A 26,982-nucleotide genomic window follows, 5' to 3' on the forward strand; every position below is an offset into this window, starting at 1 on the left:
AAAGGGTGTGCACACTTGTGCAACCACATGATTTGATTATTTTTTAACACAGCCACATACATACACACTCAAGTCATGAGAGGGTGTGCACACTTGTGCTACCACATGATTTGATCATTTTTTATCACAGCCACAAAGGGTGTGCACACTTGTGCAATCACATGATCTCCATTGTTTTTTGTACGGTACTTCCTCTCTTCAAAACTGCATTTAAACAGGGGTGTGTAGACATTTTCTGTCTGCCTCGAACGGTGAAAGCTGAACTTTGTTTTCAGTGGACTGCCTGGACCCGACGTGTTCCGGCCGAGGCGTGTGCGTCCAGGGCGAGTGCCACTGCTTTGTGGGCTGGGGCGGGCGAGGCTGTGACAGCCCCAGGGCCTCGTGCATGGACCAGTGCTCCGGACACGGCACCTTCCTGGCCGACGCTGGCACGTGCAGCTGCGACGCCAACTGGACGGGCCACGACTGCTCCACAGGTGAGTACGGCAGAAACGGCGTCAGTCGTCATTCAAAAACGCATTCGGGGATAAATGAGCCTTCGGAACTGAGCAATTAGCCGAAAGCTTTGCTTGGTTAATAAAACGGCATCGGTCTTAATTAGCAGCGCTAAATCATACCTTGACGGCCAAGCGGAAATAACGCGCCGATTAACGGTTTTCGCCACCCTGAAAAAAACGTTCGTGGAAGGAAGATTTCATAATAGCAGAGCGTCGGGGCGTTTTTTAATTCCTCGATCAACAACCTTGACGTCTATGGCAGCTCATGTTAACGCGTTTGCGTTCCGTCGGATTTATATTTTATTCGCGTAATTGCTAGTTTGCTGAAAACCACTTGCATAGAAGTAAGATGTCAAAGGATTTTTTTCTTGGTGGTTCTTTTTTAACTTCCCGATGGATGAAAAACACCTCGTCTGTGTTTTACCTCCGCGGTGCTGTCTGATTTTCAAACGTTAGGGAGAAAGCTAGCTTTTCATTTTATAGCAAAGTAATTTTCCCCGCGTTGATTCCCCGATGGATTAAAGCCCTGGCTCCGATGCGCTGATAATAACGACACGGGCCTTCGATTGCTTCCGCTCAGACAGCAATTTGTTTTTCCCTGAGATGACAATCTGTGTCTTCAGACTCCTTGGATATTCCAAGCGGTGCCTTAAAGTGGTAATCCGGGGGTGGGGGTATTTTGTCGAAGGCGGGCTCTGCAAATGATGATGAGTTTGCGCTTTATCCCGCTTTATCCTGTTTATTGTCAAGTGTTCCCGTAATGCCACGTAATACTAAGCTCGCTGTCATACAAGTCGTCAAACAGTCTGCCTCTCGATAAATTCGATCGTCGCAAAGTCGCCGTGTGGCTTTGGCGCAGTCTTAAGTCCGTGGAACGCCGCTCGCGTGTTTACGTTTGCGTCTACAATATAATTGGAAAAGCTAACAAGATGTTTTATAACCACTGGCGGAGCTAGGATTTTTTTTTTTCCTTGGGGGGGGCTCAGGGTAATCGGATAACTTAGTATTTTTTTTTTTTACAAACCTAAAGTGTTCTTCTTAAAAATGCTGATTAGCATTAATTTATGACGTGTTCCCCGCGAAGGGCGGCTGGAAGCTTCTCAATAAATTAACGCGTGGCCTTGGCGCCGCTCGCCTTGTGCAGCTCATGTCGCAAAGTACAAACTAGCCTCTTTTTCCCACACCGTCAAATGAACATCATCGTTTCAATTTGTGCAGCGAGCGAGACCCCCGGAGTCGATGCCGAGGTTGCTGCTCTTTTTACCATATGTGCTAACGAGCTAGTGCAAGATGTTCGCGTTCCCCCTGGGCACCTTTGGGTATTCTCAATATGTATCAGTTTGTGTGTATGTCGAGCTGATTGGGCGCCAGTGCCGCGGCTCATTATCGCACGCCATCGTGGTGAGACTTTTTTTTTTTTTTTTAAACGAGCATGCAAGTGTAACGCAAAACAAAAAAAAAAGGCACCATGAAGACTAAGTCTGCTTCTGTGGGTCTTATTAGATTTGTATTGTGTGAAAATGCAGCTGAATCCTTTTCAACGTCCGTGAGACGAGCTAATGAAGCGTGGCTGCCTTTCCTCCACAATGACTCCTGGATTTGTCTTTTCTTTGACTCCCCCCCCGTCCACTTTTGCTTCCCACAGAGATTTGCGCAGCCGACTGCGGCGGCCACGGGGTTTGCGCCTCGGGCACCTGTCGCTGCGACGAAGGCTGGATGGGCGCCGGATGCGAGCAGAGGGCGTGTCACCCGCGCTGCAACGAGCACGGCACCTGCAAGGACGGCAAGTGCGAATGCAGTCCCGGCTGGAACGGAGAACACTGCACAATCGGTAGGCCGGGTTTCAAAAAAGGGGGGGTGAGGGAAGTGGCGGGTGGGAGGGAGGGTCGGAAAGCATGCTTAATTGAATTTGTGCAACTCAGTAAAGCATGAACGGGTTTACTCAAGGATCCGAGGCTTGCCTTCATGCATTTTAATGTGGGAATGTGCTAAGGTGTCCTTTGAGTTGACTCATCCTCTTCCTCTTTGCTCCTCATTTCCGCCCGCCCGATCCGCCTCTCGCTGTGTGTTTGCTCTCCTTGGCACTGCTTGTTTTGTCCGAATAGCGACGGCTTTCTGGAAAAGCTCACTCTGATTTTGTTGTTGTACGCCTCGGAACGAGATTGTGCTCGTTTCTTTTTTCACTGCACCGTACCTCCCATTTATTGTAACATTTGAGCATACGCGACGACCCAAAAAGAACCCTGCGTGCTGGAGCACTTTATTTTCTTGCTGCCACTTCTTGAATCAAATTGCTCTCCTTAAGCCCCTTTCAAACTGCACTTAGGGCGTCATCAAGGAATTAAAAACAACGCTACACTGGAGTGCGACGTCTTTATGACAAGGTCCTCTAATAGGAGAGAGGCGAACAGAGATTTGCCGCTATTTTGCCGGATTTATTTGCCGGATGAAGCCCGTGGATCCGTTGGAGCCGTATTTGGAATTTTATTTATTTTATTTGTCTTTGCGGCCTCGCAGCATTTTTTTTCATTTATTTTGTGTGTTTGATGATGATGGATGTTGTGAGGATTGACAGCTGTTGAAGGGTGACTGGAGCTCAGCTGGGCACAGGTGCCTTTCCATTTCGTTAGCGCGCCGCTATTTAATGTCAGGCCTGTCAGAGCCGCTCGGCGTCAAGAGCGTCGGGCTATCCGGAGGTCGCGCTGTCAAAATACGCGCCGCCCGACTCGGAGCACGGGCCTCCGCAAAGAATTTTCGACAAATTTAAGTTTCTTTAGGATTATGAGTGGATGGACCCAAAACTTCGAATTCGTCGTGATGTCAACTCCAATCTTAACTGCTGTTGAAAACGTTGAGTGGCGCGTGCTCTAACTTTACCCGAGCAAGTTCTCTTTCTGTTTGGGCAACTTTGTGATCCCTCTGGGGGAGCCCCGCCAAGTGAGGACCGCTAACCTTTCGATCGCAAGAGTCGATTCAAGAGGCTCGTTGGCGTTTTTTTCTATTTTCCTTGTTTGCTCCCCGTTGCCACCACCACTTGGGAAGAAGCGTGCCTTTTAGTTTAGGTAAACTCAAAGCTGATGAGAAAGTGATACAAAGAGAACAGAAAGCGCCTTACATTGATCTGTTGACATTTATATGGTTCAGCCAGCAGCGGGTCATTTTGACCCGTTGACAGTTAACATCCGGCCGGTCAGACTGACCTATGAAAATTCGTTATGGTTGAACGTGTCAGACTGATGCGACGACATTGCACAAACGGACAACCTTTCCTCAGACCTTGTCGTTTTTTGAGCCTGGTCTGTCCATTTTTAATTATTGATGGAGCCTTTTGAAGTCCCGAACAGAATATCCCTCGGCGGCGGCCATTAAGAAGCCAAAGCTCACCATTTGAAATCACTTGTCACAATCAAGGCGTCTCGTTTCGACCTCTCCGTCTGCCAAAGTGCGTTTGAAGATGAAAAGGTCCCCGAACGCCTCGCGCATCGATCGGGCTTTTGAAAGCGCTCCCGCGAGAGAGGCGGGCGGCGTCCGACGGGATTCCGCACGGCTCCTTTTCATCCCCCGCGTTGGCTGTTGTTTGTCGCTTTTGCTTGCGATGCATGCTTTCTTTTGGTTTTGTGGCACACTAACACTCTGCCTTCCCTTACTCTATTGTCCTTGTCTTTTATCTCCCAAGCTCACTATCTGGATAGGGTAGTGAAAGGTACGGCATTCCTCCTTTTTTCTTTTCCACGTCCTCCTTCGTCCATCATCGTTTGTGTGACTGACATCAACTTTGTGGCAAACGCGCCGACAAACAATGCCCGCCAACCGACGCCATGAACCACCTTTTGGCGCCATTGTCACCTCATCATCTCCGCTTAGCGCCTTCACACCCACTCGCTCGTGTTGTACAACCTTTTTCCGTGAGCCAAAAGGTTGGGGGTGTGGTTCGCGGTGCCGATTAAGCAGTTAGCCTGATTAGCTCAGATGGCTAAGCTGGCTAGCACTCGCTAGTAGCGCGACTTCACATTGGCACGTTAGAGTTTTTGTTAAGTTTGCTAGCACTCGCGAGGAGCACAACTTCACATTAGCATTTTTGTTAACAAGCTAACACCTGCGTACTATGGGCTCATCTCATTTCTCTGCATTTGTAACTTCCTAGGGCTTCTAACGTATCACTTTATGAAATCTTGGTGTCGAGGATAGATGATGACATTTTCGAACAGTAGTAGCCTCCAGCAGCCGCCACCTTTCTTCAGGGAAATTAAGAGAAAATCGTATTGTCTTTTGTTTTGTTCTGACCGCAGCACATTATCTATTCTGCCTTTTATTGAAATTGATTTTTGAGAAGCCCGTCATCGTTTAGCAGAGGCCTTTTTAAATCAGTGAATGGCAAAGCTTAATTGATTTTCTTGGTCGGACGGACGACGTGGTTAAAAGCTTTGCGGTATTTGATTATCAAACATGCAGAACAATGGCACGTAGACACTCGCTCAGAAAGTGCATCAACGGCATTCAATACAAAAGCGCTCTACCTATTGGGCGGAAAGAATTATTTTTAGTTAAATCTTAAATACCCCCTTTTACATTTCTCCTCCCTCCCCGCCCGTTTTCCCACCATTTGATGTAAGCTCAAAGAGGAAACGTCAACTCGGCTGTTCCCCGCACTTGACAAAATGGGTCAGCTCAGCACGGCGGTTATCAAGGCACCTCGCGAACAACGCAGAGCGTGACAGACGGTCGTGTTTGATATCTGGCGCGGCACCATCGCGATCACTCGTGAGCAGATAATCGGCAAACCAGACGTTTGCGGGGAGATGCTCCTGAATAAATATCCTCGTGGTTAGCGTCCCGCTTTCTAGCTCAACAAAACAACCGCCACACACTGGCTTGTTCTCGCTGCTGGCGTTTCTGTTGCCTTTGGCTCCTCTCAATGGTGGAACACACACATAATCCCTTTTTTTTTTTTTTTTAAATGCATTCAAAATTGTTAAATCCAAATGAATGTACTCTACATTAAATTTGAAGATACCGTTTCATTTTAATCTACTTGATCCAGTTTACAGGATCAGGTGTTTGATTTATCAGCCCAACTTAAAGACGAGGATTCGTGTCAAAATATTAGAAACAGATGTTACACGCGAATGAGATCTTTTGATTTATTATCAGCCCACGTTAACGACATGAGTAAATAATGACATATGGTGGGCTTCAATAGCGGTCCATCGTACGTGTGTGGGTGAGTGTGTGTGTTTGAACATGATAGTAAGTAGAGTGTGAGTGTGTCATTATGCTGCGTGAAGGCGGGTAATGACTCCGGCATCGACTGCGAGGATTGGGCGCATCTGAGTGCACGGCAAAGGGATATTAGCGGCTTGGCTGAAGGTGTATCGCATTGATCAACTTGAAGCGGAGGGTCATTACATTTGCCCCTCCAGGCACTCGCCACGGAACAATCACAAAACGGAGGAGGGTGTGTGCGTTTGTGTGTGCACGCACGTCAACATCCGGAAGCGCCGGGAACATGAATAGAAATGCAAACTCATCGGTGGTCAAACTGGGGTTCCCGGGATCACCTGTGTCTGCAACAAAAATTGCAGTAAATTGTCGTGTGGATGATTTTTAAAAGTGCAAAGCTAAAAATGGGAGCTCATCGTACAGGATTAATTTTTTGGGGTGGGGAAAAAACGGTACACTGTCTTTGCAGAGGGCTGTCCCGGTTTGTGCAACGGCAACGGCAGGTGCACGCTGGGTAACGGCGGCTGGTACTGCGTATGCCAGCTGGGCTGGAGAGGCAGCGGCTGCGACACCTCCATGGAGACGTCCTGCGGTGACGTCAAGGACAACGATGGCGGTAAGGCGCGGACAAACTAAGCTAAAGTAGGGGGTTCGCTGGCTTTTTGTGTCGAGGAAGCCAAGGAGCATCTTGCTATTCCCGCATCAATCTACCATGGATTCAATGTTACCGCTAATAATTCCTTCCAAATGATTCCGCAACAATCCGAGTCACGACCGGTGGACCCCCGGTTTGAGAGGCTCTAAGCAGCCCCGAGCGCTAACAGGCACACACTCAGCGCCCCTCGGCCGGGACGTGACTTCCTGCGCCGCGTAGCTCATTGCGAGCTCTCCACAAGAGTCGTTAAAGTCAGACTGACTGACAGCAGCCTGTTGCGGCCCATGTGACAGATTTAAAACAGGAGTGAATTGCTGAAACACACGAAATGTTTTTTACTCATGGTTGCTGTGACCTTGCCAGACGGCCTGGTGGACTGCATGGATCCGGACTGCTGTCTCCAGGCGACGTGTCACAGCACGTCACTGTGCGTGGGCTCGCCTGACCCCTTGGACATCATCCAGGAGACGCAGCTGTCGTCGGGCAACCAGGGCAAGGCGCAGAGCTTCTACGAGCGCGTGCGCTTCCTGGTGGGCCGGGAGAGCACCCACGTGGTGCGCGGCGGCGCCAGCCCCTTCGACGCCAAGTGAGTGGGAAGCTTTGCCGCGCTCCTTTGCGGTTCTCACATTGCGTTTGTCGCTGACTCACTTCATTAGGAACGCATTCAACATTCTTAGATACGAGCCCTGCATCAGAAGGGTTCAAAGTATTAGAAAATGCAATCAATCATTAAAGATTGATATCAGGGTACAGATGTGTGAAAAATAAAATTTTCAAAATTTTTAGTAAGGCCTGACCCCCACCAACAAATAGTTTTTTTTTTTTAAATTTAGTATATTTGTTATTTTCTAATTACATTTAGTCACACTGCATAATATTTGAATTCTTTCTATTTTCTTTAATATTTTCAATGTATTTGTAATTATTTTTTATGTAGCTTTAACATATTTTTTAGAATAATAGACCGATTTTATTTGTATTTTACATTCCTTTTTGTTGTTTTAAAAAAAAGATAGAGTTCATTTATATTTATTGTAACTCAAAAGTGAGCACATGCGGCTCCTTCATTGGATCTCAGGAGATTCGAATGTGCAAAACTCATTCCCTTCCAAGCCGAGCGTTAGCCGACTTTCCTGCCGCGTGATCTTTAAAACACGAGCGCAAAGGCACTCATTGTATTCATCTTAAAGCAATTACACGCAATAAACAAAGCCTCCAATCCGTTCCAATAGGCGGATAATGAATTGTTGCATGTGTACAAGTGTGGGCCCGCAATGACTAAATGCTGCAAAATAACATTAGCCAGGAGCCCCGCTCGTTGCTCGTTATTGCCTTCTCGGAGTTATTTAGCACGTTATTACTTAAGACAACTGCGCTATAAATAACTCCGGCAAGAACGAGTGTCACCGGGGTGTTTTTTTTGGGGGGGGAGAATAGGAAGAAGGCAGCTGGATGAAGTAATGGAGGGTGAAATGGGCAGCCGGCAGCGGTTGCGCGTCGCTTGACGGATGACGGACGGACGATGATGGACAAACGTGGAATGAGGCGGGGGAAAAAAAAATCTGAGCGACGTCAACGGCGTCTCATATTCATGTATCGTGATTACTTTTACTGTAATCTACCTGAGGGCTACTCCCAGAGGCGGACGCTTGCCAGAGTCGCCCTCCTCCCCCCTCTCACCCCGCCTTTTGTTTCCCTTCATCTTTAATCGCTCGTCACCTTATTTGCATCCCGCTTTGGAAGTCACTCGTCTTTTTCCACTTGCGACAAATCAGCATCAAAACTGCAAAATAAGTCAACAATATCACATATTGTTTTGACTTTGCTATTACCATTTTTTTTTTTCAAACGGTGTCAAGAAAACAAACAGCGCCGCGTGTTGTTATTTTCTGACGGGAAAGGTTACGGTTTCAGACGTCACTATTTTTAGCTCAACTTTGTACGCATATTTCAAAAGTCTCTCAGTTCAAGCTGGATCATTTTTGCAAGCACAAAGGCAACACATTTTTCTCTGCTGACACTCAAACAAATGTTTTGAATCGCCTTAAAAAAAATATGAAAGGAAGGCCTGTCACCTACTTACGATCGGGGCTCATTTGGGGGAATACCGGAATACGCAATTGGATCGATTCACAAGTCAAAGTACAAAGCCTGAACCAAAATGGCAGCTTCAAGCCAAAATGGCTGACTTCCTATTTGATTAGGTTAGGTGTTTATCTTATTTTTATTTTGCCTTTATACGGCAGTTTCTAGTTTGCTCCCATCCGAAGGTTCATTGAGAAGCGCCGCGCGTACACCAAACAGTGACAGCACCCCACCTAACCCCGTTGACATTTTCTCCAGCTGTCAACAAGCACTCGCCGGACGAGCGAGGGAAGAAAAAAAAAAAGAGAAGTAGCGTGAGATAGCAGAAGCCATGGCCATAAATAAGTTAAACGTGGAGAACCCAGAGATGAGCCGCGAGAACGGAGGCTCACCTAAAAATATCAGTGACAATCTATTATTCATGCCCGGTGTTGGTTTCCCGCCGACAGAAGCGAGCGCTTCTGACAGCCCCGTTCGGGGCCTTCGGATGGGCTCCCGGCACCTTTTCTGATACGGCCGCCCGGCCGATCATCTTTCCATTGATCCCGCTTAACCGCTTCCTCGTTGACATGTCGGAGCTCGCCCCCCTCTGATGTTTGCCACCGCAAGAAGCTGCAGAAGGTGTCACCCGGTAAAGCGGCCGCCGCTGCAGAAAAGCTCCTCGCTCGCTCCGGCGTGACACGCGATACAAGAGAGCGACGAGGCCCCCGGCGGCGGTGGCGGCAACCGTGCACGCCGGATGGAATAGTAAACAGGAGACACTAAAATGCCACAAAAACACAAACTTAACAAAACTGGAGACGGTAATGAAGTCAAGGTGCTGTACCGCGCCATTAATCCTTTCCGGCACCTTTGTCAAATTTAATCTGTTTTTAATCTTGCTTATATTTGATTTTTTTTCTGGCGGATACCGACAGAATAGTAAGTAGGGACAGCCAGAGAAAGCGATTGATAGCCAACAGAGGTGTTATTAGCGTCAGGCCATTAGCACCTCTTGTTGTGTTTCTTCTCAGCGGGCTGGAGCGAGCAAATGCCGTTCTTCACCGTTGTAATAAGCCGGCCCGACATCTGTGTGAGTTGTACGCTGTCGAGACCTTCTTGAAATGACTTCATTTCTTCATCGTTATTATTGTCAGGGCAAATAAATTGCCAATTTGCCGTTTTTCCCCATGCTCAATTTATTTATAAAAAAAAGAAATCAACCCTCAAAGGTCGTTTAACATGACCCACAGAAATGCCTCATACGCTCAACGAGGACCAGCAAGACATTTTATAGTTCGAGCACTGCCTAAACATCTTACCCAGCGATGGGAATTTTCGTAGCCATGTGAGTAGACCCACAAAAAAAAACTCCAGACAGGAAGTCAGCCATTTTGGTTCAAAGTGGCTATTTTAGGTTTGTTTTGTCCATTTCCACCGAGTACATCAAAAAGCAACTCATTGGGTAGCATTATCTCGAAGCAGTTCTTGAATCTGGCGGTCCAAATTGCAGCCGCTCATGTTTACCCACATTAATGTGGCCTCACTGACAGATATGCACTATGAGCTTTCCAACCGGAGATAACGGCCAAAAGGTCCTCGGTGACTTGCACCCGATCCTTCACCCTCAGCGTCTCCTTCTCCGGGCTCTGTTTGATGTCAATATTTAAATAATTTGTCTTGACACGAAGGAGGAGGCGGAAGAGTCGTCTCGGCGGAGCGGGAAAGGAGATAGTTCCACTTTGACGCGTCCTGAAAGAAAACCCGCCACGATCGGCTTCCTCAAATAAAATAAACCGCTGGCGTGAATGATGACGGCGGGTTAACTCTGGCGGCAATTGTCTGCAAACACGGCCAGCCGTATTCGCTTGTTTACGGCCAAGGTCTGCTGAAGGAGAGCCAGGCTCATTAACATAGAAGTAGGTTCCTGGGGAATGGCCTAGTAGGAGGTGAATGATCTTGCCTTTGGTAAGGACATGTTGAGGGCGGTTGCTAACACGGCCGGTGTTAATTGTTTCCGCTCTGTGGCAATATTTAAGACCCAAACCGCCATTAAAAATAGCCTTTTTGTCAAGGGAGGGTTTGGTCACAAACAATGGCTGATCAAAGTGGAGGTGCCAGGTCGGAATTCAACAAGGGAGACGGGTTTTTGGGAATATTGCCCACTTTGGTGTACACAAAAAAGCTTTTTTTCCCCGAACGAGTTTCAACAAAGCACCTGAAATCAAAGCTGAGGTCAACGCCAGGTCGTCTCAAGATTACCGCTCGAAAACGTAACAAGCCTGTTTTGACAATGGAGATAGTTTTTAAATGTGTAAATATTGAAATAAATTTACTTCAGCACAGTAGATATTTTTTTACTTGCGTCGGCCGCCACAGGATGATTGGGCATCGCTGATTGGATCTCATTTGGCGACACGGATGTCCAGGTGGACGACTCGACGTTTCGATAAGCGGCCAAACGAGCCTGCCAATCTTCACTCTTTACTTTTTCCATCGCAGTGAGAAAGATAAGTCGTGCATATTTTTTGATTAGTGCAAAAAGCAAAGCTTTCTTATCTCATTATCACTCCAGCTCGGCTATGAAAGAAAAAACCCTTAGAGACGGGCAAAGTGTTTTATTTTTGTTGTGCTTGATTGCTTTTATTCTGAACCATGTTTTTCTTTTCATAAGCCGCCGTGAATCTTTCGACTGGTTTCTCGATGCAAAGAAAGATTTGCTTCCGTCTCACAAATATCCAGCATTAGAACTGGAACAGAAAACATTTTTTGTCTCCCGTACAAAAGCCCGAAATTGTTTCCTCGAGCAATCAGATCCGCATCCCCGCCATTGTCTTTTGATGCATCATCCAACAATAAACTCACGTTTGCCGCGTCCCACTTTCATTCAAAACGCTCGTCCTCGTTTAGGAAGGGACAATTATTCTTCGGCATCATTAAGCACGAGCTACAATTTGTCGTCCCGGTAGTGACCTCGTCGCTTTTCCCTTTTTCACCGCAGGCACGCGTGCGTCATCCGAGGACAAGTGGTGACCTCGGACGGAACGCCGCTGGTGGGCGTGAACATCAGCTTCGTCAACAAGCCCTCGTTCGGCTACACCGTCACCAGACAAGACGGAAGGTAAGAGGCATCTTTTTTCTCGCCGCTCCAGCGCCGCCATTGATCTGCCTGCCGCTTTCCAATTTGGGAGCGCCGGGCGCAATTCCCACACACATCAAACAAAGCCCTTCTGGTGCGCGCTCGTAAGTTCCGCTTCAGTTGCGGCGGGCGGGGGAAAGAAATCAAATATGCCAATTCAAAGCGAGCAAGCTCGGACGGCGCGGCGCAGATGGACGTTGTTTAGTCGACAACGGCGCTTTGGGGAGGAATTAAGGGAGGCCTTTCATTTCAGGCGCCCTTTACGTAATTTGCCTCGTTTTTGTTCTGCGCGTTAGCTCGGCTAGTAAACGGCTAGTAATCCTCATCTCACCGGTAAAACTATTTATATAGTCTGTCAGCAGGTGGTTTGATTAACTAGCAACGGGATTACATGGAAATAACCAGCTTGGTGTTCACTGCCTCGGTCTTTTGATTAAATAATAGCGCCTTTAAAAATTGTTAAAAAAAATTGAAGAAAACAAAAATGTCCGACATTTAAACCCCTCCTCAAAAAAATGGCCATTTTACTCTTTAGTGCAACAAATACTAATACATCATGTTATTTGTGGAGACTTTCTCAGGATTTTTTGAATAAATCCCAAAACAAATAAATCAATCAAATAAAAAATAGTAATAAATAAATAAATTACAAATAAAATAAATAAGTCCAAATAAGCGTAGATGTGAGAGTTAACGGATATCAAGGATGTATGGCTTTGGGGGGGCGTTCCCAGAGCGACGCTCATGTATCCAAACGAGGCGCCCTCCCTCTCACATTTGGCGTCTGTCTCAGAAGAGTGAAAGCCGCTGCGTCCCGATCCGTGCTCCACTTCCCGCTGACATTTTGATCACTTGGCGGCGTCTGGAAAAAGCACACACGCTTGATCCTTTTCCCCGGCCTTTCATCGACATCCCTCATCATCAACTCGCCTCTAATCTGCTTTGGCCTTGAAGCCGTTTCCTCTCTGACTTTCTTCTTTGCTTTCTGTGACGCCGGCTTCCTTCTCCCCCGTGTGTCTTTTTTTCCCCTCACGCACGGAAAAAAAAAAAAAATCTATACGCTTCTCTCGGAGGCATCTTAAGTCTAAACAGTCCTCAATCTTCGATGCTTTCCGTCCTGTAAACACGGGGCGGCCGCTCCCAAAGCATTCCCTCCTGCAATCACTGTAAACAGGCTCAGTGCAGCGTGAAATCAGAAAGGCACCTGTTCAGCCACTTAGAAATGGGAAAGCTGTCCGGGCTCATTTCGATGATGTGTTGTATGTTGTCCATGGCCCGCTTCGTTTAAAGTTTTCTGTCGTAAACAAAAGTTTTGGGGCGGGATCTTCGCCTGACGTCATTTGCTTTTTTTTTTTTTTTTCTCCCCCAGCATTCATCAAAAAATCACAGAAAAGACTAAATGGTTGCTAAATGAGTTCCTCAACATACTTGTGAGAAAAATTTCCCGCATGTCATATTTGACAAAGGCCCTCATCGATCGCTGCCAACACAGGCTCCTCCCCCCCTCCCCTCCCGTAGACGTTACACAAATCTGACCCCACAAGTCTCCGAGCTGTACTTTTAATGGCCAGGCCGCTACTTTGCTGTAGCGCGACCTCCCGCTGCGCATACAAGCATGTCCACGGGGGACTCCAGGTGAGCGGGTGCAAATTGGCTCTCGGCGGGAAGTGACAAGAACCACGCGGGTCCGATAGCACGCGCGCACCCCAAGGCACGGAGCCGATAATGCGGCCCAGTAGATGGGTTTACACGTCGGGGCTTTAAGAGTCGTGTTGGAGCGGACTGCCTCCATCGGAGGGATCGATGGCGCTTTCTAGCTAGCGTGCACTCGCACAATGAGCACTTTTGAGATTGATGCTGTCAGAGAATTTTTTTATTTACTTTATATTCAGTGTGCAGTATGTTCATGCTGTAAGTATTATGTAAAAAAATTATAATGATTTAATTAAAGAAAAAAAAATACTTAAATTACTTGTCTTGCGTTCCCAGTTTCGATTTGGTGACGAACGGGGGCATCGCGGTGGCGCTGCACTTTGAGCGCGCGCCGTTCATCACGCAGGAGCACACCCTGTGGCTGCCGTGGGGCCGCTTCTTCGTCATGGACACGGTGGTCATGCGCCACGAGGAGAACGACATCCCCAGTTGTGATCTCAGCAGCTTCGCCCGGCCCAGCCCCACCGTGTCGCCGGCGCCGCTCACCGCTTTCGCCGGATCCTGCGCCGAGAGGGGGACGGTGGTGCCCGAAATACAGGTAACTCGGACTCAAACATTTGTGCGTGCGTGTGTGTGTGCAGACTCTGCCGACTATTCATCAAGCGTAATAGTCGTCGCTGTGATCTGGTCTCTCGGGCGTAATTGTTCATCTCGGCAACTTGGCCACTTTCCAGCGTGTCGAGCGCGGATGACTACACATGTTCGCGATGTCAGCCGAGCGTCACGTTGATAATTTAACCCTGAAACCTGTGTCATTGTTAGTTTCATGGCTAATTTAGTCGACCAATTTATACCTGACGCGTATCAGACAATGAAAATAGTCCGCCTGAAGAAAAGCTAGCTTTTTGTGCAGTCAAGTGAGTATTGAGGAGAAACGGATGACGTGCATTGGATTCAAGCTCAAACTCGTGGAGCGAGGTGTGTGCAGTCAAGGCAAAGCGGCGCGTCGACATTATGTACAACGCTCAAGCCCAAAAGAGTCAATAAAGGTAACGCCAGCCAAGGCCGCTTTGAATAATTTCTGAGCTGTGGACCTCTGTTGCTGATGGGAGCAAAGCATGGCGAAAAAGAAAAAAACTTTAGATGTTTATGTTCAGCTCAAAATCATTTTTATCGCAAACGTTTCTGTTATTTGGATCAATGTCAACCTGATGGTGTTTTTAGGGCGCATCGCCGCCATCTTGTGGCGGCATTTTCCGAACAAACTTGGGGTTTTTAAGCGAATGGCGAATAAATGGAAGTTTACAGGTCAGACTGAACCCATCCATCCAGACTTCTCCTCCGCTCTCGCGAAACAAATTCCTTCATCTCGTCTTAATTTTGTCGAAAATAGCGACAAAGCGGGCTTACCGGGACGCGTTGACCTCTTTTCCCCACAAAGTCGCCATCATGGAGCGCACGGGACGGCGTGTCTAACAGGCGTCTCTTTGCCCTTTTCTAATTATCTCGTCTCCCAGTTTGCCTGCTAAGATTTATGGCATTTCATTGAATTTGCAATGAGTCTACTTATAGCCTCCGCCCGCTCCCCTTTCGGAGGGCCGTCCTCTGCTCGCCGTGCCTCACGAGGGCCAATGCGGATCAATCGCCCACCGAGCAAAATGCGCCGCTGACTGACGTGTCCTCTGACCGGCGTTACGGCAGCTCGCCATTTTAATTGTTATGCAAGATCTCGCTGTACGCAGAAGCAGGGCGAGGGTGGCCAAAGGTGACTTAATTAGAGCGGAGCGGAATAAAGCGGCGCTTGTTGACCTTTAGCTGCAACGTGAGCGCCACCCGACACGTCTGCTCGGCCGGCCTCCATATATTACCCGCCCGTGTAAGGCGCCGGCCCGAGGGCAAGGCAGCGCCGCCGCCGTCGTGGTGGCAGGACGGAGCGCTTGTAATGAAGGACATTTCTGTTATGAAATCAATGCGGGAAACTATTCAGCGCGCCATAATGAAGAAATCCTTCAGCGCGTCGCCGCGCTATAATTGTCCTCCTATTGATGCCGTCGATCCGCTGGCAGGAAAGGTTATGAATAATCCGTGACAGTCTGCACTGGTCAGCGGCCAGAAGGGAAGACAAATGCACGTTGGTTGTGAAATAAAAGGCCGTATGGATTTCCAGGGAGTATTTATGGGCACGTGTTGCACTTGCAAAACCTGGCCGGGAATTGAAACGGAATAGAGAAGATGAGGACCGGCAAATTTTTGGCAGAGCGTCGCTAAACGTTTTAATTTTTTTGTTTAAAAAAATAATTTTAGATGTATTTATTTTTATTATTAAATAACCTTAAAAAACGTTTTGAATATTTTTTTGATGGATTTCAAATTGAATAACCACATGTGGGTTTTTTTTTTACATTTATTTATATGTTTATTTATTTATTATTTTAATATATTTTTTAATCTATTTATTTATTTGCTCCCGTGCAGACGCTGCAGGAGGAAGTCCCCATACCGGGTACGGACATGAAGCTGGGCTACCTGAGCAGCAGGACAGCGGGCTACAAGTCCATCCTGAGGGTGACGCTGACCCACGTGGCCATCCCGTTCAACCTGATGAAGGTGCACCTCACGGTGGCCGTGGAGGGGCGGCTCTTCAGGAAATCCTTCCCGGCGGGGCCCAACCTCTTCTACGACTTTGTGTGGGACAAGACGGACGTCTACAGCCAGAAGGTCTACGGCCTGTCCGAAGCTTTTGGTCAGTGAGGAAACGTCTGTTTTGTCTCAACCACATCATTTTAACATTTTCATGTTAAAGTTGCACTTGAATGCTAACGTAGCTTTTTGATGGTTTTTACCCTTGAACCGATTATTACCTTTATTTCCTACGGGACAAATCACTGGTTGACTTTCCACCATATTGGGAAAATAACTCTCACGCTACATAAACAGTTTTATAAGCAATTAGAGGCCACCCTGTGGGATCTAGTGCGGTGGCTTACCACCGCAGCCCGGCTTGTTTTGAGTCTTCCCGCTTTCCAAGTTACTTACTTTTTTTTTTTTTTTTTAGTGTCTGTGGGTTTCGAGTATGAATCATGCCCGGACCTGATCTTGTGGGAGAAGAGGACGGCCGTTCTCCAGGGATACGAAAGCTCCGCCTCCAAGCTGGGCGGATGGACTGTGGACAAACACCACGCTTTGAATATACAGAGCGGTGAGTCAACTTCACAATCCCTTTTTGAATTGTTCTATTCTGGAGGGGGGGGGTCCTTTTTTGTTGCCCGCCTACAGCCGCCCACAAACTGCAGGAGACAGTACAATCGCCACACACACACACACACTCACACTTTCTACATTTTTCTACACTGTCTATCTCCCGCTGTCCATTTTCTTCCTGGCCAACCAAGGGGTCAATTTTTCCATTCCTGCCAAATGGCTCTTGAAAAGTGGATGAAGAGAGAAGAAAGTTTGGAGCAGTCACCTGTCACGAGCGACGGCCTCATCAGAGGAGATGATGCGTGCTGATAGGAAAAGTGCTCAGGAAGCTTTGATCCGTCACACCGAGTCAGGGAGCGGGAGGGGGTGGGAGAAGCTGCCGGCAGATTCCACGAGATGTGGCCAGCCGCGCCGGGCCCCGCCCCCTCGCTTCTTTGGCTCCGGCGCGTCATGTTCGTGCCCATCCTTTTTAGAATCAAGCCTAATTTAATTGCCGACAGCTTGCTCGCCGAAGCCATTGCGAGGTTTAATCATGCCCTGGGAGGAGGATGCTTGGCTGGTCCTCGTTGATAGACCAAATGTTGCTCTGCTCAGACCACTCGCTCTCGCCACGCTCTCCGTGACGTGCGGCGCATTTCAAACAGCAGCTCTTTGAATTCATGTAAACTTGAGTTGATCCTTACGCCATTCAAAAAAAAAAAAAATGTCGTCCCCCACCAGGCATCCTCCACATGGGCAACGGGGAGAACATCTTCATCTCGCAGCAACCGCCCGTCATCGGCAGCGTGATGGGCAACGGCCGGCGCCGCAGCATCTCGTGCCCGAGCTGCAACGGCATGGCCGACGGGAACAAGCTGCTGGCCCCCGTGGCGCTGGCGTGCGCCTCCGACGGCAGCCTCTACGTGGGCGACTTCAACTACGTGCGGCGGATCTACGCCACGGGCAACGTCACCAGCGTCCTGGAACTCAGGTTGTCGCCAATCATCTTCATTAATGTCTTCCCAGTTGCGTTTGATTAACTCGGCCCGCTAACAAGAGTGTTTTACTAGCAGCTAACATTTGTTGTCTGTCTTGTGCCCTCCATCTGCTACTCTTGGCAGAAATAAAGACTTCCGGCACAGGTAAGGCAAAGAGGATCGAAAAAGATGGTTCCACTTCCTTTGCTCCCTTCCCTTTGGCCTCTCTGTGAACCCAATTGTGACGCTGGCTTCAAAGTTGAAATTATACATTGTGCGCAGATAGTGGCTGTCTGCTTTACTGTCGTCTTTGTACAGCTGATAGCGTTGCATATTTTTTTCAACCGGCCTTCATCTCGCACACGCAACTGCTTTGCATCTGCATCTCCTGCTTCTCTGGATAATTAGGGCTTTCTCAAATACAAAGGGGCTATGTTAAGGACACCAGCAGGTTTTTAACAAACAATAATGATTAAAATATGTAAAAAAAATATGAAAAATATATAAATATGTGATAATATGATAATATAAATATATATATATATAATATAAAATAATATAATAAATATAAGTTATGCAAAAACAGTTGGATGTCATTTCAAATTTTCTATTAGACATGCCTTTGTTAGCATCTTGTGGCATTTATAAAAGATAAAAATCATTGTAGGGTAAACATTTCACAGCAAAAAAAACAAATATGTGTCGTGAAAATTCGAGTATTATTGCACTTTTTAAGTGCTAACATGATTTTGCCCACCGACCACTTTCGGAGGACATAGTTTGTACTCAATATAGCCTTCCTTAAGCTGGCCGCATTTATGGCAGCCGCTTTGCTTGTTTACCGACATGGTAAAATCCCCAGCGTGCCCAGCGTGGCGTACATTTTCCCCGACTAAGCATCTCTACTCCTTGTTGTTTATCCGGCGGAGTAGAAATGAGCACGTAATTCATTGAGCTTAAAGGTACGAGCGTCTGCAGAGCCGTCTGCAGATACGGCACGTCTCAGGCGAAAGGGCTCCTGATTGATTTCCCATCACGGGGTCACGACTCCAGACGGCCAACATGTGGTCAAATAGAGAATGAAAAGCCGAGCGGTGTCGGTCACTGGCCCCCATTTAGGAAAAAAAAAATGTATAGCACAATGGCGGGCTGCCCGATTGACTTTTCAGTCTGTCTCAGCAACTAATGACGCAAAGGTTCAGTGCGCCCTTGGACGACTTGATGTGTCCATTTCCAGGTATCTGCACAATGTGACTTGCAGACTTTCAATGGGAAAAAAAAGCACTACTTTTAAAGTCCTTTTGTTTGTGGGCTCAATTAATTGTAAAGAAAACACAAGCAAATGATGCCAGAATCAAAAGTTATATTGAGGGAATTGCACCTCCCTGCCAGCAGGGGGTGCTAGTCAAACAGGGGCATCGTATGAATAATTTTGTTTTATCCAAATATTTGGGTCTTGGAATGTTGTTTTTCCTCACTCTAGGCCAGACGTAGCCACTCGCCTGGTCGAAACTCCCTATCTCCATCCCACGTCGTCATGGTAACCGGAATCACGCAGCAGAGGGTCTTGATGGTGACCTTGAGACTAATGCGGGGGGGGGTCTTAGTCCTTTAATACACATTGTAATGGGTTTGCCGCACCGTCGGACGACGACAAACACAAACTCGTCAGTGTGCGCTGCCTGCTGCTCGCTCCAGCTTAAAATAGCCAAATCACGTCCCTTTGTTCTCGCCGCCGCATTTGCATGATAACAAGGAGATTTATTCAGAAGGAGAAACAGCGTGCGTCGGTATAAAACAGGCAAAATCCCGCCGTCGGCGTGCGAGCCGCGCATGCCGATACGGGACTGAGGGGAGGTGGCCGCCCGCCGTTGGTGTTCATTGACCCCCCGCTAAGGATGTCCCCCCGCGCCCTCCCGCTATTTCTGCGCTAGCATGCGGCAAAATCCAATTATCTCCTACAAACTAGATGTTGTTGGTGAATATGGATGGCCGTGGGCGCTGAAGGTCGGCGAATAACGCTTCCTGCTTTTGAAAGCGGCTGCTCTACATACGCCCCTGGAGCCGATAAGCTATCAGCTGATTGCACCTGCCGACGAGAATTCCGTTATTGAGGTTGGATACCAACCTACTTCCCCGTTTGTTGTCGTTTTTTTTCTTGTTTTCCTTGGCAAGCTACCTTATTTTGGATGTGGTCGGAAGGGCTGGATGTCAACTGTTGGTTGAAGGTCATTTGTCAAATGAAATCAGTTGACACTCCCAACAGAGCCTCGCCTTGTTGTGGCATTCTAAGAAAACAGTAAACCACGAAAGAACCCCTCAAGGTTAAAGAGGAGAGATTGGCTCCTAATCCACTCTGAATGACGGCCAAGCGTCTCCATGCTTATCGGGGGGCCTGCCGAGCGTCCGATAAACTCGGGTTATCTTTGAAGTGGACGCTAATGACTACCTTGCTAAAATACACCCACGTTGCATTTTTTAAGAGCGCACATCAGGACAAAATAGCTCGCAAACTGCCTTGGCTCGGCTTTACTCTTTGATCCAGTAAGTATTTCCAAATATGATCCCTAAACTAATTCAAATTTACCTTGCAACATTACCCTGAAAAAAAAAAAGACTCGCCGTGACAACCCAGACTAAACTTAGCTCCTTTCCGAAAAATTAAATCTGCAACTGGAGTTTGTCAGCATCTTGTGCCATTTCAGAAAAAGTGCAAACGTTGCCATTAGGTGATTTTTGGGGTGAATAGCTGGGGGATGAAAAAAAAAAACGAACAATTGCTTTGTGTGCGGATTTGTCCAAATAAGTAAAAAGAAGGGACAAGGGAGTTGACTTTTTGCAATGGCCGCAACTGGGTTGCTTACACAGCGTTGTCATTTTAATATCACGGCAGAATTACGGGTCAGACAAAGTGCCATCATTAGCATTTCTCTCCAGTGGACGCCGCTACGCTTTGTGTGCCATTAGAACAATTTGCCAGCTATTGTGGATTTCCAACTAAGATGCCTGAATTGTTTTCTTTTTTTTTAAATCTGCTTTCCTTTAATCACATTTTCTTTTCATTTCCCCTTCAATGAATTCAAACGGCTCTTTCGAACACATTTTAATTGTGTTTTTGTCGACCTCAGCAACAGCCCGGCCCACAAGTACTACCTGGCCAGCAGCCCGGTGAACGGCGCCGTGTACCTGTCGGACACCAGCAGCCGCAAGGTGTTCAAGGTGAAGTCGCTCAACGCGCCCAAGGACGTGGCCAAAAATCTGGAGGTGGTGGCGGGAACCGGAGATCAGTGCCTGCCCTACGACGATGCGCGCTGCGGGGACGGGGGCAAGGCTGCCGAGGCCACGCTTACAAACCCCAGAGGTGAGTCCTGGCACCTTTGCATATGTCACATGCTAACAGTTAGCATGTGTGCTACCTTGTGTTTGTCTTTACTATATATATTATTTTATTTACATTTTTCATAGAAATCCTATGCTTCGCTTACATCCCTTAGCCCCTGTCACATGCTAATAGTTAGCATGTGTGCTAGCTTGTATGTGTTTTTATATATAGATATATATTTTTTTTTTATTTACATTTGAAAGAAATCATTTGCACATCCCTTAGCCCCTCTCCCGTATGTCCCATCTTAAAAAAATACATTTTGGTGAAACAGTCTCAATTTTTTCACCCAACCATATGTTAGCATCACCGGTGTAAATTATTTTAAGATGTCATTATTTTGATTATTTTCTTGCGCTCCCCAGCGTCATCTTTTTTCCCCTTCGTTCTCTATATTTGGACGAGGCGTTGAGTTATTTGATCACACGCTCGCGCACCTTTTGTTCTCCGCCGGCATGACAGTGTGATTCATACGTGCGGAAATTTTGCTTGAAGAGAAGTGTTAAAAACACACACTCGCACACAAAGGTTCCTTTTGTCGCCAACGCTGAAATATTGTGACAGGCTCCGAATATATAGAAAGAATCACACACATGCAAAACTAAGCTGTATGCAAACGTCAGGTGCTCATTTCTGGCGATCTGTGGTCCAAGCATATTTCAATATGCGTATTTTTTTTAAGGCATCACGGTGGATAAGTACGGCATAATCTTCTTTGTGGATGGAACCATGATTCGCCGGGTGGACCAGAACGGAGTCATCTCCACCCTCCTGGGCTTCAACGACCTGACCTCCGCTCGACCCCTCAGCTGCGACTCCGTCATGGACATAGCTCAGGTAGCGTCCCGCCCGGCCCCGCCCTCCCCACCACCTGGCCATCCGAGCAGAATTAAGCGAGGATGCGCGTTGACCTTTTGCCGTAGGCAGCGTGCAGCGGATGAGCTTGAACTTTAACCCCCCGCGGACTCTCGATCCACGCGTCCACTGAGGCACGAGCACATATGGAGCGCACATACACGCTCTCTTAAAACCACCCTGGGCAAGGACACCCGAGTGCTAGAAAAGAGCGGATAGAAAACTGAAATGAGGGGGTTGCGCAAGTGTGCACACCCCCTTGCAGGCGCAATGTGGCTGTGTTGAGAATGAAGGTAAACACATTGAAACGGGAGTCAGCACAGCGTTTCAAGTGCCTCTCGTGAAGCGGCTTCAGGTTCTGACATTGTTTTGTTTTCACACAGAACGGGAAGCTTTGAAGCTAACGCCGACATTAAAGGAACGCTACTCTCTACCATATGACTTTGAATTTGGGCCAATTATAAGCTCTGATTTTGAGAGACAGCCCGTTCAATATATAAATTTAGAACAAAAGGCCTAACATGACAGGAACCAAATTCTTTTTTTTTTTCTTTTTATTAGAGAACAAATGTGGTTTAATTTCCTTTCGCTGCTTCACTACTGCCATCACACTCGAGATTGTTTCTTGTTCTGCGGTTAGCGTCATTGTTATCCTCTTTGCTGTCCTCAGCGATGGTGAGACAAATAAAAAAAAAGCCAAAGAAAAAGCAGAAAGATGGCTGACAGAGACTCCGCAACCATGACAAACAGCCAGCAAGGCCTGTTGAAAAACGCTCAGTCGCTAAAAAGCATTCATTAAAAATTCATGCGCGTGGCTTCCAACACTCGGCAAGCCCTCACTTAACATCAGCGCTTCTCTGGAGAAGTCTCCATCATCATTTCCTCCACCTCCACGGGATGATGTTGTCAGCCTGACTTTTTGAGTGATGGCTGAACGAGACGGCATCGTATCATATCGAATCTTATTTGCGGCGCAGCGATTATCCGATTCATCACGGATATCAAAATAATTTGATAATTTTGTGATGTTCAATTTAAAATTGTACAAAAATAGCATGATTGGACGATAAACACGTGTGGGATTGCTGTGAGAGCAATTGCCTCTGCTGTCCGCGAGGTTTTTTTGGACCTGGCGAGCCCGCTCAAGCGTCTTACACTTCTTCAAACTGCTCTGGGCTTCTCCTTTAAAGTCCTTAAAAGGTGCTTTGGCGGGCCTCCCGCCAAGTTCAGCCTTTAAGCGGAGGCAAATGGAACGGTATTTACGGCTTCCGCGCCAGCGTTGACGTTAGATTTACTCTCAGACGAGGACTTGAAATGATGACATTTCTCTCGTCTGCCAGCGGACCTCATGCTGCTGCCAGGAAAGAGGGGACGTGATTGCTTCTTGACTGTGTCCTGGGGTAAAAATAGGCAAAAAAAAAATTGTTTGCTGTGAGATGTTTTGTGGAGCTGCCATGTTTTTTTTTTTTTTTTGACAGTCACAAAATAGGCAAAAAAAGATTGTTTGCTGCGAGATGTTTTTGTAGTTGCCATGGTTTTTTTCGGTAGTCTGTGTAAATCTTTATTTTCCAAGTGCCAAATTTTTGTTACTGTAAGTTACTACGAAGTTATTTTTAGCCAATCACTTGCCACTTTTTAAACTTGGGGACTGGATTTTGACTGGAGTGAAGTTATGCGACACGCGGGTTACATCATACATGACAGCAGCTCTGTGAAACCCCTTCTCAAAGTGGCATTAAGAACCTCCTCACACCGGGCCTCATGTAATATTTAACCGGCAGTGTTGACAAGAAATTGGTTTTAAGGAATTCAAATTCCTCCCCCACTACTTCCCCTGGTGTGCTTTTTTGCAAATGCATTTTCTGAACGCCGCCAGGCCCGTCGAGACGGTATACAGCCCGCCCGCGGCTACGCTTCTTGATGGGGAACCTCCTTCCCTCCCTTTTGAAGGCTTTTTCAATCAAAAGCAGACAACTGCGCCACTCCAAAAGAGTGCCAAGAGATTCAAAAGCGTGACCAATAACGCCGGCGAGTCAGAGATGACATTTTTTATGTCGTCCACTCCCCCGTTGGCCGTCAAATGATGAAATTGGCTTAAAGAGCGTGAGGAGATAAAGGTGGAATATGGTGGGCAATCTTCTACTTGAAAGCGGATAACAAGCTCTCGGGTGTATTGAGGGAGGGCTGTTGCGCTGCATGTGATGTGTCATCGAAGGACTTCAAAGAAAAATATACTTTGTGTATTTTTTGTAGGCACATGCAACATGCTGCCTCGTGGAAATGCAAAATAGTCTCCGGCAACGTTTAGTTGACATTGCAATTTGGTTTTTCCCTCCAGATTCATTCCATATTTCTATATAGCATATATAGTCATGTGATGCCGTCAGCTTCCATTTTTGTTTCTATGGTTATTTGCCCCGGTGGAACATTTCTCGTAAATCTGCTTGACGCAAAATCACGTTCATTAACGCTTTTGTCTCATCGTTTGCATAAAAGGAAACTTTTAATCAATGTGCTATTCAAATGTGCCTCTTGACGTGCGCTAAAGAAGACATTGAGCGAAGAGCTTGCTGCATTGTCCGCGTCACAATGGAGCTTAAATGGGAAGGCCCGAGGCCTTCCGATGGCGACACAATTAATTGTCCGCCTCGAGTAAAACGCTAGAGGTGAGGAGAAGGCGGCGTTTCCGCCTCTTTTAAAAATGTCCGCCGTGCTTTATCTGATCCTCAACGCTGCCCTTTTTTCACCTGCGATGGATTCCTATCTTTGGATCATACTGTACAAAAAGCGTGCTTCCGCTTTTAACACGACACTTGGCACTGCTTTCGTCCTTATCAAATGATTACATCCCCCCCCCCCTCCCGAAAATGGAATCTGCGAGATAACTCATTTTTTTTTACTTATTGTTCCCTTGATGCTTCGCTATCCCTCCAATACATCAAATCTTGTTTCCATCAAGCTTGGTTGTATTTTTGTCCAAAACATGTCATCGGTCAAAAAAATGGAAACTTAGATTTGATAATAACTGTAAAAGGGGGCATCTGAGAGCACAAGAAATGCAATTTTTTTATTTTTATCATTTTTTAGCGAATAGCAGAGAATGGTTGTCTTGCTAATAGCCTAGCTAACGCGGTTATCGCCATCCCACTGTTTATCAGATCTAAATTGTAAATTGTTTTTCTGTATATTGATGTCGTTTTACCCCTTTGCAGGTTCGTCTGGAGTGGCCAACAGACCTGGCGGTGAGCCCGCTGGACAACTCACTGTACGTCTTGGACAACAACGTGGTGCTCCAGATCTCGGAGAACCACCAAGTGCGCATCGTGGCGGGTCGGCCCATGCACTGCCAAGTTCCCGGCATCGACCACTTCCTCATGAGCAAGGTGGCCGTCCACGCCACCCTGGAGTCGGCCAACGCGTTGGCCGTGTCCCACACCGGCGTGCTGTACATCGCCGAGTCGGACGAGAAGAAGATCAACCGGGTGCGGCGGGTGTCCACCGACGGCGAGATCTCCCCGGTGGCGGGGGCGCCCAGCGGCTGCGACTGCAAGAACGACGCCAACTGCGACTGCTACTTGGGCGACGACGGCTACGCCAAGGACGCCAAGCTCAACGCGCCGTCCTCCTTGGCGGTGTGCCCGGACGGCGAGCTTTACATCGCCGACCTGGGCAACATTCGCATCCGCTACGTGCGCCAGAACAAGCCTTACCTGAGCCCGCTCAACATGTACGAAGTGTCGTCGCCCATCGACGACGAGCTCTACCTGTTTGACGCCAACGGCAGCCACGTGTTCACCCAGAGTCTGACCACGGGCGACCACCTCTACAACCTGACCTACACGGGGGCGGGCGACCTCGCCGCCATCACGGACAAGAATAAGAACGTGGTGACCATCAGACGGGACACCACCGGGATGCCCTTGTGGATCATGACGCCCGACGGCCAGACCTTTTGGTTCACCATGGGCACCAACAACGCCCTGAAAAGCGTGGCGGCGCAAGGCCAGGTGCTCGCCGTCATGACCTATCACGGCAGCTCCGGCCTGCTCGCAACCAAGACCAATGACAACGGGTGGACCACCTTCTTTGAGTGAGTAGCTTGAGCGCAAAGGTTAGCCACGGCGAGTCGACCTCCTGTCATAACCGTGAATGTCGTCGGTACAGACGTAATCCCATTTGTGTTATCGTCTAAAACAGGATTAGCTGTTCTGGCATGTAATGACACGCCGTCTATGCTCAGCGCAGTTGCCAAGGGGCGCATTTGAGCGCAGGATTCCGTTTTGCCGCCACTTCCGGGAGGCGGTCTGTCCCGTCTTTCTAAAAAAAAAAAAGGAGGGGGGGGAGTGCGATGAAGCGGACGGCGCCGATCAGACATCTGTTTCACCTCGCCGGAGGAATAGACGGCCCCGATGCATCATCAGATGCTTGCTTTCATCCCAGCTAACACTCATCACCTGTCTTTGATTGGCTCTGCGCGTCGCTTAAGTAGATTCGAATCAGCGCGGCGTGATCCGATCGGTCCTGGTGCATCTGCGCCATCCTGTGAGGGGGCTGGCCCCGCATTTGATTTTTTAAACCGCACAGATGGGCTCGCTCGTTTGTAAATGAAGCAAGAAAAATTGGAAAAATGTTAACTCAGTCATTGCTGAGGTTTTCAGTATTGTCTGACATTTTAGAGCAATTATTTTAGAGCCAATTTTTTGTGTTTGTTTTTTGAGAGCTTTCTCAAAAAGTCCCAGCACCCTCCATTATCATTTAACATCATCTTTAAAGTGAGTTTTTTTCATTTATTTTTTTCCGTGTCGTGTTTTAAAAAGGTATAGCAGCCGTCGTCCTTCAGGCTATGAATGAATAAATTAGCTTTTAATCATGTTCCATAGACACCACAGGCTACTTTCTACTCAATTCAATCACTGGCCGCTTTGTTATTAATATAATCCATGAATTGCATGATGTCATCTTCCCAAGACAATTGCAATTTGTAGTAAGGGAAGCTTTTTAATTGGCACCAGGTCACTTCTAGCTATGCGGCCATTGTTCCATTTGCGGGCGAAATTCACGTACCTGTGCCAGCCCACTCATCAATGTTTCATCTCAGCCAATATGTTTTCTTTCCGTAATTAGCTTTGAAGGTCACTCCGTCCGCCTCGGGCGGCTGCGGCGGGGGTTGTCAGAATCGAAAATATTATCCCTAAACTTTAGTTTGAAAGATTTCTGTTGTTCGGAAACCACACCCCAAAAAGAAGGACAAATGTGCGACAGCCTCATAGTAAAGAAACAACAAAAAATAAATCTGATGTGGCCATTGTTGCGGCGTCTTGCCGAGGTGGTCACGTGACTGCTGGCCTCTTCTTATTGTT

The 26,982-nt window shown here is 47.5% G+C and overlaps 1 protein-coding gene across 1 annotated transcript in view; it reads left to right on the plus strand.

Moving 5' to 3' along the window:
• Positions 1–26,982, plus strand: part of tenm4 (teneurin transmembrane protein 4) — a 142,374-nt gene that overhangs the window by 99,711 nt on the left and 15,681 nt on the right. Inside the window, exons 17-30 of the mRNA XM_088380778.1 lie at positions 276–476; positions 2,143–2,328; positions 4,174–4,200; positions 6,187–6,333; positions 6,736–6,958; positions 11,438–11,557; positions 13,565–13,826; positions 15,704–15,971; positions 16,284–16,427; positions 17,150–17,399; positions 17,530–17,550; positions 20,514–20,746; positions 21,450–21,604; positions 24,835–25,712. Coding sequence (XP_088236904.1) covers positions 276–476; positions 2,143–2,328; positions 4,174–4,200; positions 6,187–6,333; positions 6,736–6,958; positions 11,438–11,557; positions 13,565–13,826; positions 15,704–15,971; positions 16,284–16,427; positions 17,150–17,399; positions 17,530–17,550; positions 20,514–20,746; positions 21,450–21,604; positions 24,835–25,712 — 3,115 coding nt within the window. The remainder of the gene's footprint in view (positions 1–275; positions 477–2,142; positions 2,329–4,173; positions 4,201–6,186; positions 6,334–6,735; positions 6,959–11,437; positions 11,558–13,564; positions 13,827–15,703; positions 15,972–16,283; positions 16,428–17,149; positions 17,400–17,529; positions 17,551–20,513; positions 20,747–21,449; positions 21,605–24,834; positions 25,713–26,982) is intronic.

The sequence above is a fragment of the Syngnathus floridae genome, chromosome 7 (assembly GCF_059516105.1).
Source record: "Syngnathus floridae isolate MCC-2025c chromosome 7, RoL_Sflo_1.0, whole genome shotgun sequence".
Taxonomy (NCBI): domain Eukaryota; kingdom Metazoa; phylum Chordata; class Actinopteri; order Syngnathiformes; family Syngnathidae; genus Syngnathus; species Syngnathus floridae.